This window comes from Mirounga angustirostris, unplaced genomic scaffold (assembly GCF_029215605.1).
Source record: "Mirounga angustirostris isolate CCGP_5_RB_7025 unplaced genomic scaffold, mMirAng1.0.hap1 SCAF_1, whole genome shotgun sequence".
Lineage (NCBI taxonomy): Eukaryota > Metazoa > Chordata > Mammalia > Carnivora > Phocidae > Mirounga > Mirounga angustirostris.
This window is the reverse complement of record NW_026991709.1, coordinates 197,477,989-197,493,647: the sequence shown is the minus strand read 5'-3', so window position 1 is coordinate 197,493,647 and position 15,659 is coordinate 197,477,989. Positions and strand designations below refer to the sequence as shown.

At 40.8% G+C, this 15,659-nt stretch overlaps 1 protein-coding gene across 7 annotated transcripts in view; it reads left to right on the top strand.

The window, feature by feature from the left end:
• Positions 1–15,659, top strand: part of RBM6 (RNA binding motif protein 6) — a 107,869-nt gene that overhangs the window by 41,307 nt on the left and 50,903 nt on the right. For 4 of the 7 annotated variants that reach the window (XM_064595808.1, XM_045862338.3, XM_064595804.1 and 1 more), the window contains one exon: positions 11,101–11,174. The exons of 2 other annotated variants lie outside the window; for them this stretch is intronic. In XM_064595808.1, coding sequence (XP_064451878.1) covers positions 11,101–11,174 — 74 coding nt within the window. Of the gene's footprint in view, positions 1–11,100; positions 11,175–15,659 lie in introns of those variants that run through there. One more of the 7 variants, XM_054504744.2, reaches the window with a different exon arrangement.

The following is a 15,659-nucleotide window of genomic DNA, read 5'->3' as shown; positions in this document are numbered from 1 at the left end:
GTGCTCAGCGCAGAGTCTGCTTATCCCTCTCCCTCCTCTTCTGCCCCCCCCAATAAATAAATAAATAAATAAATAAATAAATAAAATCTTTTTTAAAAAGGTAGAATCTCAGTACTGTTTTTGGAAAGCAGTACTTTAGGATTACTGGCTTAACTAAAGCAGTCTTTTTCTTTGGGGTGGTTAGCTTTCCTGACACTTAAGATGAAACTCATTTTCTATTCTGGGAGCTGACTCGTTCTCCAGTTTAAGCTCCTTTGTTGAAACCACTTAGGTTATGAAGGATGGCTGTGGTAATTTATAGCCCTGGAAGGGAAGTTTTAATACTATTGTTGACTTTTTTTTTTTTTAAGATTTTATTTATTTATTTGAGAGAGAGCATGAGAGGGAAGAGGGTCAGAGGGAGAAGCAGACTCCCCGCTGAGCAGGGAGCCCGATGTGGGACTTGATCCCGGGACTCCAGGATCATGACCTGAGCTGAAGGCAGTCACTTAACCAACTGAGCCACCGAGGTGCCCTATTGTTGACTTTTATTGGACTGCCTGCATTATTCCAATCCTTGGGGCTTTTGGGTATGGAGTTTCATTCTATAAGTTTTATTTTATTTTTTAGATTTTATTTATTTATTTGAGGGAGAGAGAGGGAAAAAGAGAGAGCACAGAGGAAGAGGGAGAAGCAGACTCCCTGTTGAGCCGAGAGCCGGACGTGGAGCTTGATCCCAGGACCCTGAGATCATGACCTGAGCCGAAGGCAGATGCTTAACCAACTGAGCCTGGAGTGCCCCTGGAGTTTCATTCTAGATCTGATAATGGAACATCTTCACAACCCAAGGCATCATTTTATTCAGAAACAAGGACCACCACCTTGGTGCTTTTTGGTTGGTAGACTGTGTAGTCTTGGAGATCTCTACCTAAACTACATAGCATGGGAACATAGCATGACAGTGACTCCCAGCTTCAGTCCATGGAGGAAAAGTCATTGTACAATTACCTTCAATGGGCACAAGATAGAGGCCATACATACAAACTATTTATAGGATATGAAAATACATTGGCTTCTTCTTTTAACTTTCTCCTTGCACCAGAACATCTGATCTGTGCTCACCCTTTCTAGCTTAAATTCTCCACCCTCAAAATGTAAATTAAAGCAATTTTTACCTGCTTCCTTGTTTCTCATGTTAGCATTTAGGTCTTCTATCTAATTTACATGTAAGCCTTCTTGGAATTACTTAGTGGTCATGGTGACACTACTTTGTAAATATACCACTGAATTGTACACTTTATTTTGTTTCATTTTATTTTTAAGATTTTTTTTGGAGGGAGGTGGGGAGAAGCAGAGGGAAAGGGAGAGAGAATCTTAAGCGGGCTGCACACCCAGTGCAGAGCTTGACACGGGCTGCGTCTCACAACCCTGAGATCATGACCTACGCCAAAATCAAGAGTCAGACACTTAACTGACCAGGCATCCCTTAAGATTTCTTTTTAAAGATTTTATTTTTATTTATGAGAGAGGCAGGTAGGAGAGGGAGAGGGACAAGTAGATTCTGCGCTAAGTGGGGAGCCTGACACAGGGTTCAGTCTCACCACCCCAAGATCATGACCCAAGCTGAAACCAAGAGTTGGATGCCCAACTGACTGAGGCACCTAGGCGCCCCTTTATTTTTACGTGATTTCTACACCTAACGTGGGGCTTGGACCCACAGTCCTGAGACCAAGAGTCGCACACCACCTACTGAGCCAGCCAAGTGCCCCTGAATTGTATACTCTAAAACGGTGTATTTTATGGTATAAATTACATCTCAGTTTTAGAAAATAAGCCTTGAAAATTGGTTGACAAGTCATATAAAGATTGATTTCTTAACAGCATTTTCATGAGTATATAGAATATTTACAGAGCTTCAGTGCAGATATTAATGGCCTACTAACTGGTACTTACACGTTATTGGTGGAGTTCATAATTGATTGTCCCTAGTCTCAGTTCAATTCATTATGGTATGCTTAGAAAATGTTGTATTTTCATCTTTTAAAAATAAAATAGCACTCTATAACCTTGAAAAGGTTATGATTCATTCTTTGGTGTTACCTACCAAATATGTGCCATTCTGATTAGTGTATGGCTCTACAGACTACTAGAGAATGTTATTGTTTGTTTATTGATTTATTTATCCAACCAATAGTTATAACATGTTGAGATGCAGAGGATACATTGGTGATCACGAGCATTGTAATCTTTGACCTTAGGGGCTTCAGTTTCTGTGGAAAATGGGTATATGGGATGAGTTTTCTGTATTCATCTGAATAGGCCACAATATCTTATAAATCAATTTTTTTTAAGGGATCATAGGTTCTTTTTGGCTGAAAGTTTGAAGTTTACCACTCTGAATAACTTGATGAAAAATGTTCAGTTATTTCTTTTTTCTTTTTTCTTTTTTTTCTTTTTTTTCAAAGATTTTATTTATTTATTTGAGAGAGAGAGTGAGAGAGAGAGCACAAGAGGGGGGAGCGGGAGAGGGAGAAGCAGACTCCCCGCCGAGCAGGCAGCCCGATGCGGAACTCGATCCCGGGACTCCAGGATCATGACCTGATCCGAAGGCAGCCGCTTAACCAACTGAGCCACCCAGTGGTGTTCCAGTTTCCTGGCTGGAAAGAAAAAAAAGAGGGCGTCCCTCTTTTTACTTTTTTTAAAGATTTATTTATTTGCCAGAGAGAGAGAGCACACATGAGAGAGAGCAAGAGTACATGCAGGGGGAGCAGCAGGCAGAGGGAGAAGCAGGCTCCCTCGCTGAGCAAGGAGCCTGACTCAGGACCCGATCCCAGAACCCCAGGATCATGACCTGAGCCAAAGGCAGATGCCCAACTGACTGAGTCACCCAGGTGTCCCAAAAAATGTTCAGTTATTTCTAATCCTAAAGTCACTAGAGGATGACAAACATAGGATTTTTAGAGTTAACGGGCTTAGAAAAAGAATAACATCTGGGACAGCTGGGTGGCTCAGTCGCTTAAGCGTCTGTCTCCGGCTCAGGTCATGATCCCAGAGTCCTGGGATCCAGTCCCACATCGGGCTCCCTGCTCAGTGGGGAGCCTGCTTCTCCCTCTGCCTGCTGCTCCCCGTGCTGTGTCTCTCTCTGACAGATAAATAAATAAAATCTTTAAAAAAAAAAAAAGAAGAATACCTAAATGAATGATTGGAGATAATCGTTGGTCAGAGAGGTCAGCAAGTAATTGTTAATGATGTCCCCTTATTTTCAGAGAGTTAAAATAAAACAGGACTTTTGGGACGCCTGGGTGGCTCAGTCAGTTAAGCGTCTGCCTTCAGCCCGGGATCGAGTCCTGCATCAGACTCCTTGCTCAGCGGGGAGCCTGCTTCTCCCTCTCTCTCCCTCTGCTTGTGCTCTGTCAAATAAATAAAACCTTTAAAAAAAATAAAAAATAAATAAAACAGGACTTTTCATGGGTGTTACAGGAAATGATCAGACAAGAAGTAGAGAAAATAGCACACAGATGCATGTGGGTGCTTTTACCAGCGTGGAAGCTTTCCAAATTCCATCACTGAGGGGTTTTTATGGGAGGTTCCATTATGTAGTCATTATTGATTAAATCATTGTGGCTGCTGGTGATTAGCTTAAATTCCAGCTCCTTTCCCCTCCCGTAAATAGGAGGGGTTAGGCTGAAAGTTCCAAGCTTCAGATCAAGGCTTGGACATTCTGATCACCAGGCCCCATCCTGCTGCTATCTAGGAGCCCACCAAGAGTCACCTCGTTAGAACAAAAGGCACTCATATCACCCTTATCATTCAGGAAATTCCAAGAGTTTTAAGAACTCCATGCCAGGAAACTGGAACAGAGACCAAGTATCTTTCTATATTACCACAGATGGGGATCCCAAATGTGGATCTCGCTGGTATCTAGTACGTTTAGTTGGGCATCAGTTTTCTGTTACAAGGTATAGGTGACCTAGGCTTACGGTCTGGTCAGAGTGTGAGTCTCACGGAATGCCAGTTGTCTGACTCTTCTCTGGATGCTATTTTACTTCCGGAATAGGTAAATGGCTGGACTACTGCGATCTGTTCTCATCTTGAGCAACTTCCAACTCAGAAGCCACTATCTTTGTGGAACCTTCCCAGAGCCCCTTAGAACAGTGGTGACTTGTCCTTTTATTTGCACTAGGGTCCAGGCAATGGAAAAATGTTTGTGGGCCATATTTTTCCCCACTTGAAATTAAAATAGCTTTAGGGTGCCTGGGTGGCTCAGTTGTTGGGTGTCTGCCTTCGGCTCGGGTCGTGGTCCCCGGGTCCTGGGATCAGAGTCCCACGTTGGGCTCCCTGCTCAGCAGGAAGCCTGCTTCTCCCTCTCCCACTCGCCTGCTTGTGTTCCCTCTCTTGCTGTGTCTTTCTCTGTCAAATAAATAAAATCTTAAAAAAAAAATGAAAATAGCTTTGTGATCTATGGGGGAAACAGATATATTCTTAGCATAAACTAGAAATCAGTGAGGCAATTCATCAGTGCTAAAATTTTAATACTGGGTTTGGGTGCCTGGGTGGCTCAGTTGGTTAAGCGACTGCCTTCGGCTCAGGTCATGATCCTGGAGTTCCCGGATCCAGTCCCGCATCGGGCTCCCTGCTCAGCAGGGAGTCTGCTTCTCCCTCTGACCCTCCCCCCTCTCATGTGCACTCTGTCTCTCTCTCTCTCTCTCATTCTGTCTCTCAAATAAATAAAATCTTTAAAAAAAAATTTTAATACTGGGGCATATTTGAGGAGCACCAACACAGGTACTGTCTGATCTTTAGTCCCTGATAATGCTTTGTAATAGAAATGTGGGGGTTCTGAAATGCATTATCTCATGCACTCTGAAACCACCCTGCAAAGGAGTTACCACCATTGCAACTTGGCATATGAATAACCCAGGCCTAGAGAGAAGTGGCTCGACTGAAAGCACGTGATGAGTTAGCTTCTGCATATGTACAAACTGGAGAAGTTACTTTTCTTGTGTGTTGCTCCAGTGAAGAAACTCCTTACAATTGCTGTGGTATTAACTGAGCACCATCGTGTACCAGGTATTATGCTAGTGTTGGAAATAATAGAAATGAAAAGAGCTCAGGGCGCCTGGGTGGCTCAGTCGGTTGGGCTTCTGCCTTCCGCTGAGGTCATGATCTCCGGGTCCTGGGATTGAGCCCCGCATCAGGCTTCCTGCTCAATGGGGAGTCCGCTTCTCTCTCTCCCCCTCTGCCCCTCCCCACTGTTGTTAGTTCTCTCTCTCTCTTTCCCAAATAAATAAACAAAATCTGGAAAAAAAAAAACAACAAAATCTCTCTGATGTCAAGGACATACCCTTCCAATGTGCTTACATAACGTTAATGTCATTGGAATTTAAATGAATTAAATAAGGGTGAGATTTTCCTAACAAATGATATCCTGGGCCCAGACAACCATCATTAAGATGAAGTAACCCTAAGATTAATTTTGGACTTTGAAAACTACTTGAAAATACAACCATCCCCCTCCTTTTTTTTTAATAACCAGTTGGCACAGATGGAGCACTAAATAAAATAGAACCATATGCAGTTTTCAAAAATTTAGCAAGTAATCATGACTCTGTATCTTCCTCATTTCATCTTTTATTATAAACCAGCAAGCCTTATGTGAATAGTTGAGGGGAAGAGGATTGAAAGTGCTTGTAAGATGTCGAAATGATGTATTTCATGGAGTCCAGTTGTGTTCCTCTCAGATAGTAGGTTGACCTATAAATCAGATATTTTCCTAATTTTCATAAGGCAAGCTGCAGGTGCATATTCACTTGAGGTGTTTCTTTTTTAAGATTTTATTTAACTGAGGGCACCTGGGTGGCTCAGTCGTTAAGCGTCTGCCTTCGGCTCAGGTCATCATCCCAGGGTCCTGGGATCGAGTCCCACATCAGGCTCCCTGCTCGGCGGGAAGCCTGCTTCTCCCTCTCCCACTCCCCCTGCTTGTGTTCCTGCTCTCGCTATCTCTCTCTCTGTCAAATAAATAAATTAAAAAAAAAAAAGATTTTATTTAACTGAGAGAGAGAGCATGAGCAGGGGTGGGGGCAGAGGGAGAAGCAGACTCCCTGCTGAGCTGGGAGCCCGAGACGGGTCTCTTTCCCAGGACCATGAGATCATGACCTGAGCCAAAGGCAGCCGCTTAACCAACTGATCCACCCAGGCACCCCTGCTTGAGGCTTTAACGAGCAAAGTACCTGTTAGAAATCTTGTACATTGGGGACACCTGGGTGGCATATATAGTTCAGGTATATAGTATAGTGATTCAGCAATTCTATAGATTACTCAGTGCTCATCATGATTCCCCTTCCCTTATGTCCTTTAAAATCCTGATTCCTTTTTTACATTCCATAGTTGGTATGTATATTCTTGGCTTTATCAGCGTACCTACTGGAAAGATCAGCTGGTCTTGGTTATGTTAGTTGGGCTTTTCTAGACTAGTTCGAACAGAAGGCTGCTCATCTCATTTGCCTAAGTAAAAATTGCTGTATAATTATTATAAAAGCCGGGCTTGGCATAGACATTACAGGTGACTTGAACAATTAAGGGCCATGTTTGTCAGCATCTCTGAGTCAGCTTTTTTAGGAGCAGAGACTAAAAGATATTGGATATTATTCATTAGGGCTTTGTTTTCTGTACCTTGTTCCCCCTTCAGCACCTGTTAGCTTTTATCACAGATACTTTTTTGGGTAATAGGCAATCATATGATTAATGAATATGAAGAAGAATTGAAATTTTAATGTTACCTTTATAGATTTCCTTCTTTCCCTGTTCTCATCCTTCTCAGCTGCCAACAAACAAACAAAAAAACCTGTAAGGAGCATTCACATTTTTATGAGCAATCTATACATTTAGTTAGGTTAGAAAATGGAGTAAAATATGCTTTTTTTAATAGTCATATAAATAAGCATAAAGACCCATCAGCCCACCAGACTTCTAGCATGTGGCAATAGAAGAAAAAGGTAATAAAAGATTTTTTTTACTCCTTAGGTCAGAATCTATCTATGGGACTGTTAACACCAAGTTTACCATCTTAATGATTCCTAAATGGTTCCTAGCAATTCTGAATGCAAGGTTGGTTGGTCGTTTTCAGAATGTTTAGGTCTGTGGGTGGAATAGGTCTACTAGAACTTATTCTGTGAATTATAAAATGACATCTGAGGAATTAAAAAGAAATCCCACTGTAACAATACAACCACTGTAATCATGTTCGTGTACAGTTGTGTTGCATTACATCATTTTCAGATTTCCATATATTCACCTGTGCTTGCTCAACCCCTCTCCCCAACCCCATCTTCCCTCTCATGGAGTGAGCATGAGAGGTGGGATGTGACTCAGTCATGGCTTCAGTTAGTCTCTGTCTCCCAAGTTTCCCTAAGTGTGAGCATTCACTGTGCTAGCTGTGATTCTGTTATTTAAAGTGATATGTTTTTCATACATTATGGCCCTTAAATGCAAGCCAGCTTCTTCATCTGGTGTCAACCAAAAGGAAAGCGATCTGTTGCGACGCTGGAGGAAAAACTGGCAGTGTTGGACTTAACCTATATTGAGAGATGGTATGTTGTTCTTCAAGTTGGGGTGTTCGAGTATGATTTTGACAATGCATGAAGTTTTCATCTCATATGCAGACTTTTCTCTCTAACTTCTGAGTTAGATGTGACTTCATAGTATTTAATTTCAGTTCTTTTTCCTATACACATTTTATATAATTGTCCTCATTTTTAAAGCTTTTAAAATATGCTCTATTAAATATCGCATATCAAGGATCTTACTGTATTATAATTTTTATAGCTATCATTACAACAAGACTTTTGGATTTTTGTCTTTGCAGAAGACTTTTGGTAGCCAGTATAGCAGTCCATGAGTGTGAATGCCTTCTAACTTGCATACTTGGGTCCACGCACAAGGTTCTGCTATAGGTATTTTAGAATAGGGGTAACTGGTGTGCTGCAGATTTCTATATTTCTCAACTACAGACATGGTCTTATCTGTGCTTGGGCATGTGGGACTCTTTCTGTGGCAGGGCTTAGTAAAGTTCAGAGTTCAGATTACTTCTATCAGTCTAGGATTTTATTTAAAGGTGAGAGGCTATCAGTGTACCAGTTAACAGCATCAGTTTGAATCTGGACTGCCTGGCTCTGAGCCCGTATTGCTACTTATCCCTGAGGTGATTTTGAGGAAATTACTTACTCTTTCTTTGCCTGCTTCCCCATTGGTAAAATGAGGTTAATAGTATTTATCTCATAGGGTAGTATTGTGAGGATTTAATTAGTGTGTGTAAAGTGTTTAGAATGCAGCCTTGCACCAACAAGTGCCTTGTAAGTATTACATACTAAGTATTATTTAGTATTGTTGTCCATTTGGGCAATTCCTGAAAATCCTTGTACAACTGTGAGTCTGACACACAAAATCCCTAAGATCAAGATTGGGTACTTTTTTTTTCTTCTTTTTAAGTTTCAGGCATTATAATTAAACCTTAAATTTTTGGTATTATTTAATAGCTAAAGTTTCAGGCAAAAGAAATTGAATGTTGGGCTTGTGGATTTAATATTCAATCTGAAGTACATTGTTAACATATGTATTGCAGAGTTGGTATATGGAGATGCTCATAATGTCTCTTGCAAACTGTATCTTTTCCTTCCCAGTGACTATAGTATCAAAGTCTTGTTTGTTCTTTAGTAAAGTATGAATGTTGTCATAAATCTCTCTTTCTCTTTGTCCACAGATTCTGTGCGCTCCTCTGGGCCACAATAGTTACTTCTCTAAGTACAGAAACGAAACTCAGGGCTTTTCCAATGTGGTGTTAGTTCTCTGTGTTTTTCGTTTTGGCAGCTGTAGAGAGGGTTGCTTTCTACACACCTGGACCTTGTTATGCTCTGTAGAGGTAACCAACACACTTGAGAGTATATCTGCTTGTTCCATGGCTACCCCTTTCTGATTGTGGACATGCAGTTGAGTGTATGCAGTAGATATTTGCTGATAAAAGGCACCTTAGTTGCTTCGTGCTATTCTATAGAATATAGAATGATGCTATTCTACAGTGTTTTCCAAGAACATTCAGAGCGCTTTACAAAATGCAGAAAGTTTTCTTTTTCTTTTTCTTTCTTTTTCTTTCTTTCTTTCTTTCTTTCTTTCTTTCTTTCTTTCTCTTTCTTTCTTTCTTTCTTTCTTTCTTTCTTTCTTTCTTTCTTTCTTTCTTTCTTTCTCCCTCTTTTTCTTTCTTTCTTTCTTTCTTTCATTTATTTATTTATTTATTTTTAAAGTGGACTCCACACCCAGCATGGAGCCCAATGCAGGGCTTGAACTCATGACCCTGATGAGATCAAGACCTGAGCTGAGATCAAGAGTCTGAGCCACCCAGGGGTCCCCAAAATGCAGAAAGTTTCTGTAGGAGAATTTCACTGAGTTTGATAAAGAAAATCCACTTGAACAGAATTAACTAACAAAACAATTTCTATTGTTAATAGGATATATATAAATACATATACTGTTTCTTTAAAGTAGTTTCATTTCTTCAAATAGTTACTAATCAGAGGAGGCTGATTTTGTGGTAAATTTAAGTAGAGGTTGCAGTGGTTAGTTTTAATCTGTGTTGGTCAAAGCTGTAAAATCAAATAGAAAAATCTCTCTCTCAACCTAAGGTGATGCTGGGATTTCTAGCAGATTTGTTTTCTTCCTCCTGGTCATTTCCTAAAATTCTAAGCAAGAATCAGCCGATACCATTGTAAGAGTGGAGTATTTAACTTGGAGTTTAGCAAGTCTGAGGTCACAGTTTTATTATCATCATAACAAAACATTTCAGGCCATTCCTTCCATGTGACAAGGAATCCAACCCATCTCACCAAATTCGGTCTGGTTTTTAAGTTATATTTTCTGTTGCTCTAGTTTTTGTTTTGTTTTTTTATTTTTTTTGGTCTTTGATACCTGGATTTAATGATACTCAGTTTCCTATTGTTATATATACTCTGTGCTCAGAATTGGCCTGGGTTTTGTGTTGTTTCTCCTCCCTGAGTTTGGTTTCTCATCCGAACAAATTGCATCTTTTTCTTGCTGTTCATTTGCACAGCATCACTCCTAAAGATGAGCTTCTTTATCCTATGAGGCAGTGGAGGAAGCGTGGAAGCCATTGTGGAGCATTGTATTGCCAAGTGCGTTTTTGTAGTCATGTGGTACCAGTATCCGGGAAATTATAGGATGGGTTCGTATTAGAACTCAGCAGCCTGTAAATCCCATGAGTTCCCAATCTCATGGGTCATGAGAGTTGCACATGACACTTGCTTAGGAGAAAGGTGAAGAGTCCTATAACTCCAGTGGTTTATACGATTCTTGAACTTGTACTGATTGCTAACAACCGCTATCTCTCCCCCAGCCTACTCTACCGCCAGTCTTTGTGCACAAGCACAATTTTGGACCCAGCTATTTGTACTTATTTATGCTTTTACACCTTCTTCCTTTCATAAAGATTTAAGCTGGTTTATGACTTGAGTTGAAACAAGGAAAAAAAGAGGAGACCTGAAATGGTCTGTCCCCTGCCAACCAGAAGCCTCCTGTGGTATCCAAACAGAATAGTTGCCTCAGTCTGTCAGCAGCACTTCTGTCTTTGAAGGTGGTTTCTGCTTGAAAAGTGGTGACTATTAGCATAGCTTTGGGATAATTGCTTCTCCTTCCTCTCGGGATACGTTTTTTTTGTTGTTGTTTTTTTTTTTCCCAGATACTTTTCCTGTTCTTGTTGACTTTGTTTTTCCAGAAGATTCAGCCTGTGGTGAAATGTTCTGGGTCCCCACTTGAACTTTCTTTGGGATTACCTAACTCTGGGGCACCCTCACCAGACCATCAGTGCTAAAGAGGGCAGATCTTCTTGGTTAATAGAAAAAACCATTTTGGAATGACTCTCAAAGCCCAGAAACATCCAGATTTTCCTTCAGTACTTTTTTCTGTTTGGGGTAGCAGCTTTGCCTAGTATAGGGGAGGGAGGGTCTAGTTGGGAGGGCTTATGTTAAGGGGTTCAGAAACAGGGGATTTAAGTGTGTCTTTTGTGTTTGCAAGGCACTAACACCACTCCCGTCTGTATTTAAATGCTGTCCCCAGGTTACGACTATGGCTATGTCTGCGTGGAGTTTTCACTCTTGGAAGATGCCATCGGATGCATGGAGGCCAACCAGGTTGCTTTATACTTCGGTCAAATGATGCTGGAAGGATATATTTTTTATGTATGGGGAGGGAGGGTTTCAAATGATTGAACTTTGGAAAGGTACTAGAAATCTGTATTTGGAGTATACCACATTCCAACCAGAAAGCGATTGTGAGGAGAAACTTCAGAAGAAGCTGGGAGGGTTTCTCTGTAAGAGTTAATGGACACAAGTGTATTTTAAAAACTAGAGCCCATGTGCAGTTGGACTAGATGACAAAGATAGTAGATGGGAAAAAATGACAGGTTTGGAGTGTGACAGATAAGGAGATCCTAATGCAGAGAATGATCCTTGACTGTCTGTGATCTCAAGGATCTGCCTGGCACAGGAATTCTAGCTCAGTACTTATACCCAGACCTAGGGTGAAGACCACTGATGGCAACTCCTGTGTCACTCAGGTCCTGCCTGCATGTGCTGCTTTCTCAGGACGGCCATCAGGGAAAGAGGAATGGCTTGTTCGTGTGTATTGCCTTCATCATGGTTCTCTTACAGATTGGAGTTTTGTACTCAAGTTCTTGGCTGCATATAGTCAGAGCTGGTGAATCTGAATCTATACTTACCTTATGTTTAAAACATCTAGCTGTATTCAGCTTGCCACCTAGAACTGTCATTTGGACTTTTAATTGAATCCTGCCTGGTAGTTTTGGAAGGAATTATGAAGTGGATAGAATCCTTCTTGTCACGGTGTTTCCTTGGGGAAAGTTATTTTCTTTGTGGTGTCTTAGTTCCTTCATCTGTAAAGTGGAAGAAAGAAGCTTAATGATACAGTTTGATTTTTATGTATCCACTGCTTGTACTTAACTGTGAATGCAGTGTGCCCTTAAGGGTAAGAGCCCTTAAGGCTCTGCCAGAGAAGAGTAGTGTTGCATGACAATTCTTCCTCTCTTAGAGCCTGATCCCTTTCATCAGCTTTGTTCCATTCAGCATGGCTCATTACACTTCACCTTTTCCCTTCTTTTGCCATGTTCTCCCCTTATGGGTATGGAAATAACATGCTGTAAATCCTTTGGGAACAAGCACTAATTAGAGGAAAATTTGACGTATCCATACCTATTGTTAGTAGTATAAATACTGTTAGATCCTCAGAGAATGACTGGATTAGGACCATACCCCCTTGACAGAGTTCTTGTTGACTGATTTGTTCATTGTCCATCATTAAGCCAGTCATTTAATAGATATTAGTTATGTTAGAAACTGTGCCACCTACCAATATTTTGAGAGGAGAGTGAAGGTCCCAATCTTTATGCTTATGGTTGATTCCATTCTGACTATCCTAATTTGAGAACACTCATTTAATTCATGAACGTCTTGTTATCACTAAATAATCATTAAGGCCTTTGTCACTGTGCGATCACTGTGCTAAATAATACTATGGGTGGTGGAAACATAAATGGGGGAACCATGGCACATGCCATGCCGTTCTCTTTTGTACCATTCTCCCAACTGTGTGTTTCTCCTAGAGGGGTGTTACTTTTTATCAGAGCTATTTGATCTTCAATCTTAAAAAATAACAATATTGTGTTTTAACTGCCTCTTCCCTCTGTCCCAACAAAGAACCCTGCCTGAAGTTTCTAGCCCCTTAAAGATGACGTGTTAAATAGAACCAGGACAGCCTTCTTTAAAAACAAGGTTTATCCTAGGCAGGGTTTCTTTTGGAGCCATATCTGGAAAATATTCATTTACTCTAAATTTACATGTACATTTCGTACATTTAATGTACTAAAACTACATTAAATATTCATTGAGGGGGTATGGCTTTTCAACATCTCTACTCCCACCCTCCCCACACATTCTGTGAACATTCTTAGGGCTCCCAAGTCCCTGTTGACCGACTCCTGCCCGGTGAATGAGATACCAGAACAAAGCACGAGCTGTGCCAAAGTTCTTTCGGGGTGAAATAGGATGTTTTGACAGGTAGCTGTCCTTATGCATATGTACCATAAGGTACTCTGCGTAGAAGTACAAATAAGAGACAGCCTCTGTCTTCCAGGAGCTTAGACCAAGAAAGTGACAGACATTATGGTGGTATTCATAGATCCCATGGGGTGTTCTCTCAAATTCCAAATTTTTGTATGATCTCATTTTTAATATTCACTGGAATAATTCCTAAAGAAGGTAGCACCATATCCTTATTCAGTCAACCTCCTTTCCTAGCTTTTTATTCTTCCCCTAGTCATGGGACACAGGACATATTGCTATAGCACTGCCACACAACAGAATCCTTTTCCTGAACTGTATAGATTTTATGATCCACTCAGCATCCTTCTAATAATCTTAACCCCAATAAGATGTGTGCAAGTCATTTTGATGGAAAGACTTTTGAGAATGGGATCTCCAGGGGAATTTTTGTACCTAGGTACTATAGCATGGCAAAGAGGAGTGTAGGTTCTGTAGTCAGATGTTACTTCCTAGCTGGGTTGTCTCTGGCAGGTTTCTTTACCTCCCTCAGCCTCAGTTCCCTCTGTTACCAGTACCTCATGGGGCTCTGGTGTGGACTAAATGAGAGCATATGTTCATGAATGCCTGCTGTGTGTCAGGCAGCTTTCTGGATGCTGGAGATGCTTCAGTAAACAAGACATTATATAACTTCTGTCTTAGTGATAGGAGATAGAGCATAAGCAAGTAGACAAATATAAAACAATATAAGATAGTGCTGAGTTCTGTAAAGATAATGGAGCAGGGTATTGAAAGAATGCATGATGGGGACAATTTTACATGGGGTGGTCAGGTGAGCTTCTTGAGGAGTGACATTACATTTGGTGAATAATGTGTACAGAACACTTAGCATAGGATCTGGTACCTAGTAAGCATTTGAAATTAGATGATCATCTCCTACTCCCTCTCCCTTCTGCATGTCAAGTAATTTCCAATCATAATTCTAGGAAAATCAATTTATTTTTATATCTAGATATTCTTTAAGGAAATGGATGTGGTTCAGGTGCCCAGTAACAGTACAAAATCTTAGGAGAGATGTAAGAATGTGAAAGAAGTCCTTCTCAGAGTGCATAAAGCAGGTGTTCATGGAAGATGAATGTCTTTGTCTATTCATTCATTCTCCTACCATCCGGGTTTTACTTACAGACCAGATTGGTATAGATTCTGAGTCACCATCTGCTGGACACCTCCGAGTAGAGTCTGTGTATATGCTTCTGAGGAGGTTTCTATCGAATGCTTTGGGTTGAAATTTTTTTTTTTTTTTTTTTTTTACAATTATTTGCTTATCCTGATTCTTGATGTGAAATGTCTTTTTATTTATCATTGACTGATACTTACAAGTCTAGGGGAAGGGAATAAAGGAGCCTTCTGCCAGCTTGCTTTATCAAATATTATGGTATATGTGTGCCTGCAAGAGGTTGTCCTGGATGATAACCAGGGCCCCTCTAGCCCTTTTCCAGGGCCTTCATGGAGACATCAGACAGTAGACTCTCTACCACAGTACTGAGCATTGTGGCCAAGAAGACTCCTCAGGGCAAAACCTAGCCAGCAGCTGTCTGGGCAATTCATTTCCAGCAGAGATCTGTCAGCATACCTTCACCGTATCTGTCTAGAATTAGAAAGCCAGCAAACACTGTGAGGCAGGGGTTTTTATTTTACCCCTACTGGGAAAAGTATTTCTAGCAGTGTCATATACCCTGGGCTTTCTTTGTTGTCCAAGTCCCTGCGGTTTGAGGGTGAATATTATCTCCTTTTGCTGTGTGTGCCATTGCACTGGGACTTAGGGGACTAAGAAGCATTGTATTAGAGTATCAATCCCTTTTAGTGGTTGCCCAGTACTAGCTCTTTCAAGCTGTTGTCAGTTGGTCTACAGAAATTAGCATTTTACTTTCTTCCATTTGCAGGTGTGATGTTTGTTGTCTGTTCCCATTCAACCAAATGTTTACTAAAATGCCCTTATAAAGGATAGCTCTGGAAGAATTCATTTCTCTGGAATTTTTACTTCAGCTGTCTTAGCTTTGGTGGCCTTCTTTAGCCAAAGATGACTTGGCTGTATGACAGAATCAGCCTGACTTTATGAAGTGGAAAGAAAAGATGCCATTATCACCTAACGTGAAAATTCTTTGAGACACTGGCCTTTGCTGGTACAGAGGGGGATGAAATTTTAGGAAATAGTGTTTTTTGTGTCACCAAAGTTAAGAGAATTTGGGTTTTTGAAGATACCAGGATGTCCAAGGTGGTTCTGAAAATAATGTAAAGGAAGCCAAATCTGAAATGGTGTCTGTCTTTTGATTAAAATGAGATCAACAGAAAGCGTATGTTTTGGAGGGTGGACATTTGGAAGACTTATTTGTGAGGCCATGGTGGAAAAAATAGGTGAAGACCTAGTTTGTTGGAATCTTACTCAGGTTGATAGCATTACTGTATGAAACACTTCAGTATTTAAGTTGTGTACATTCCGAGTAACAAAAAAGCAGTAATCTTTATAAATTCCTGCAAGGTTGTGTTATTGCCTAAACCCAC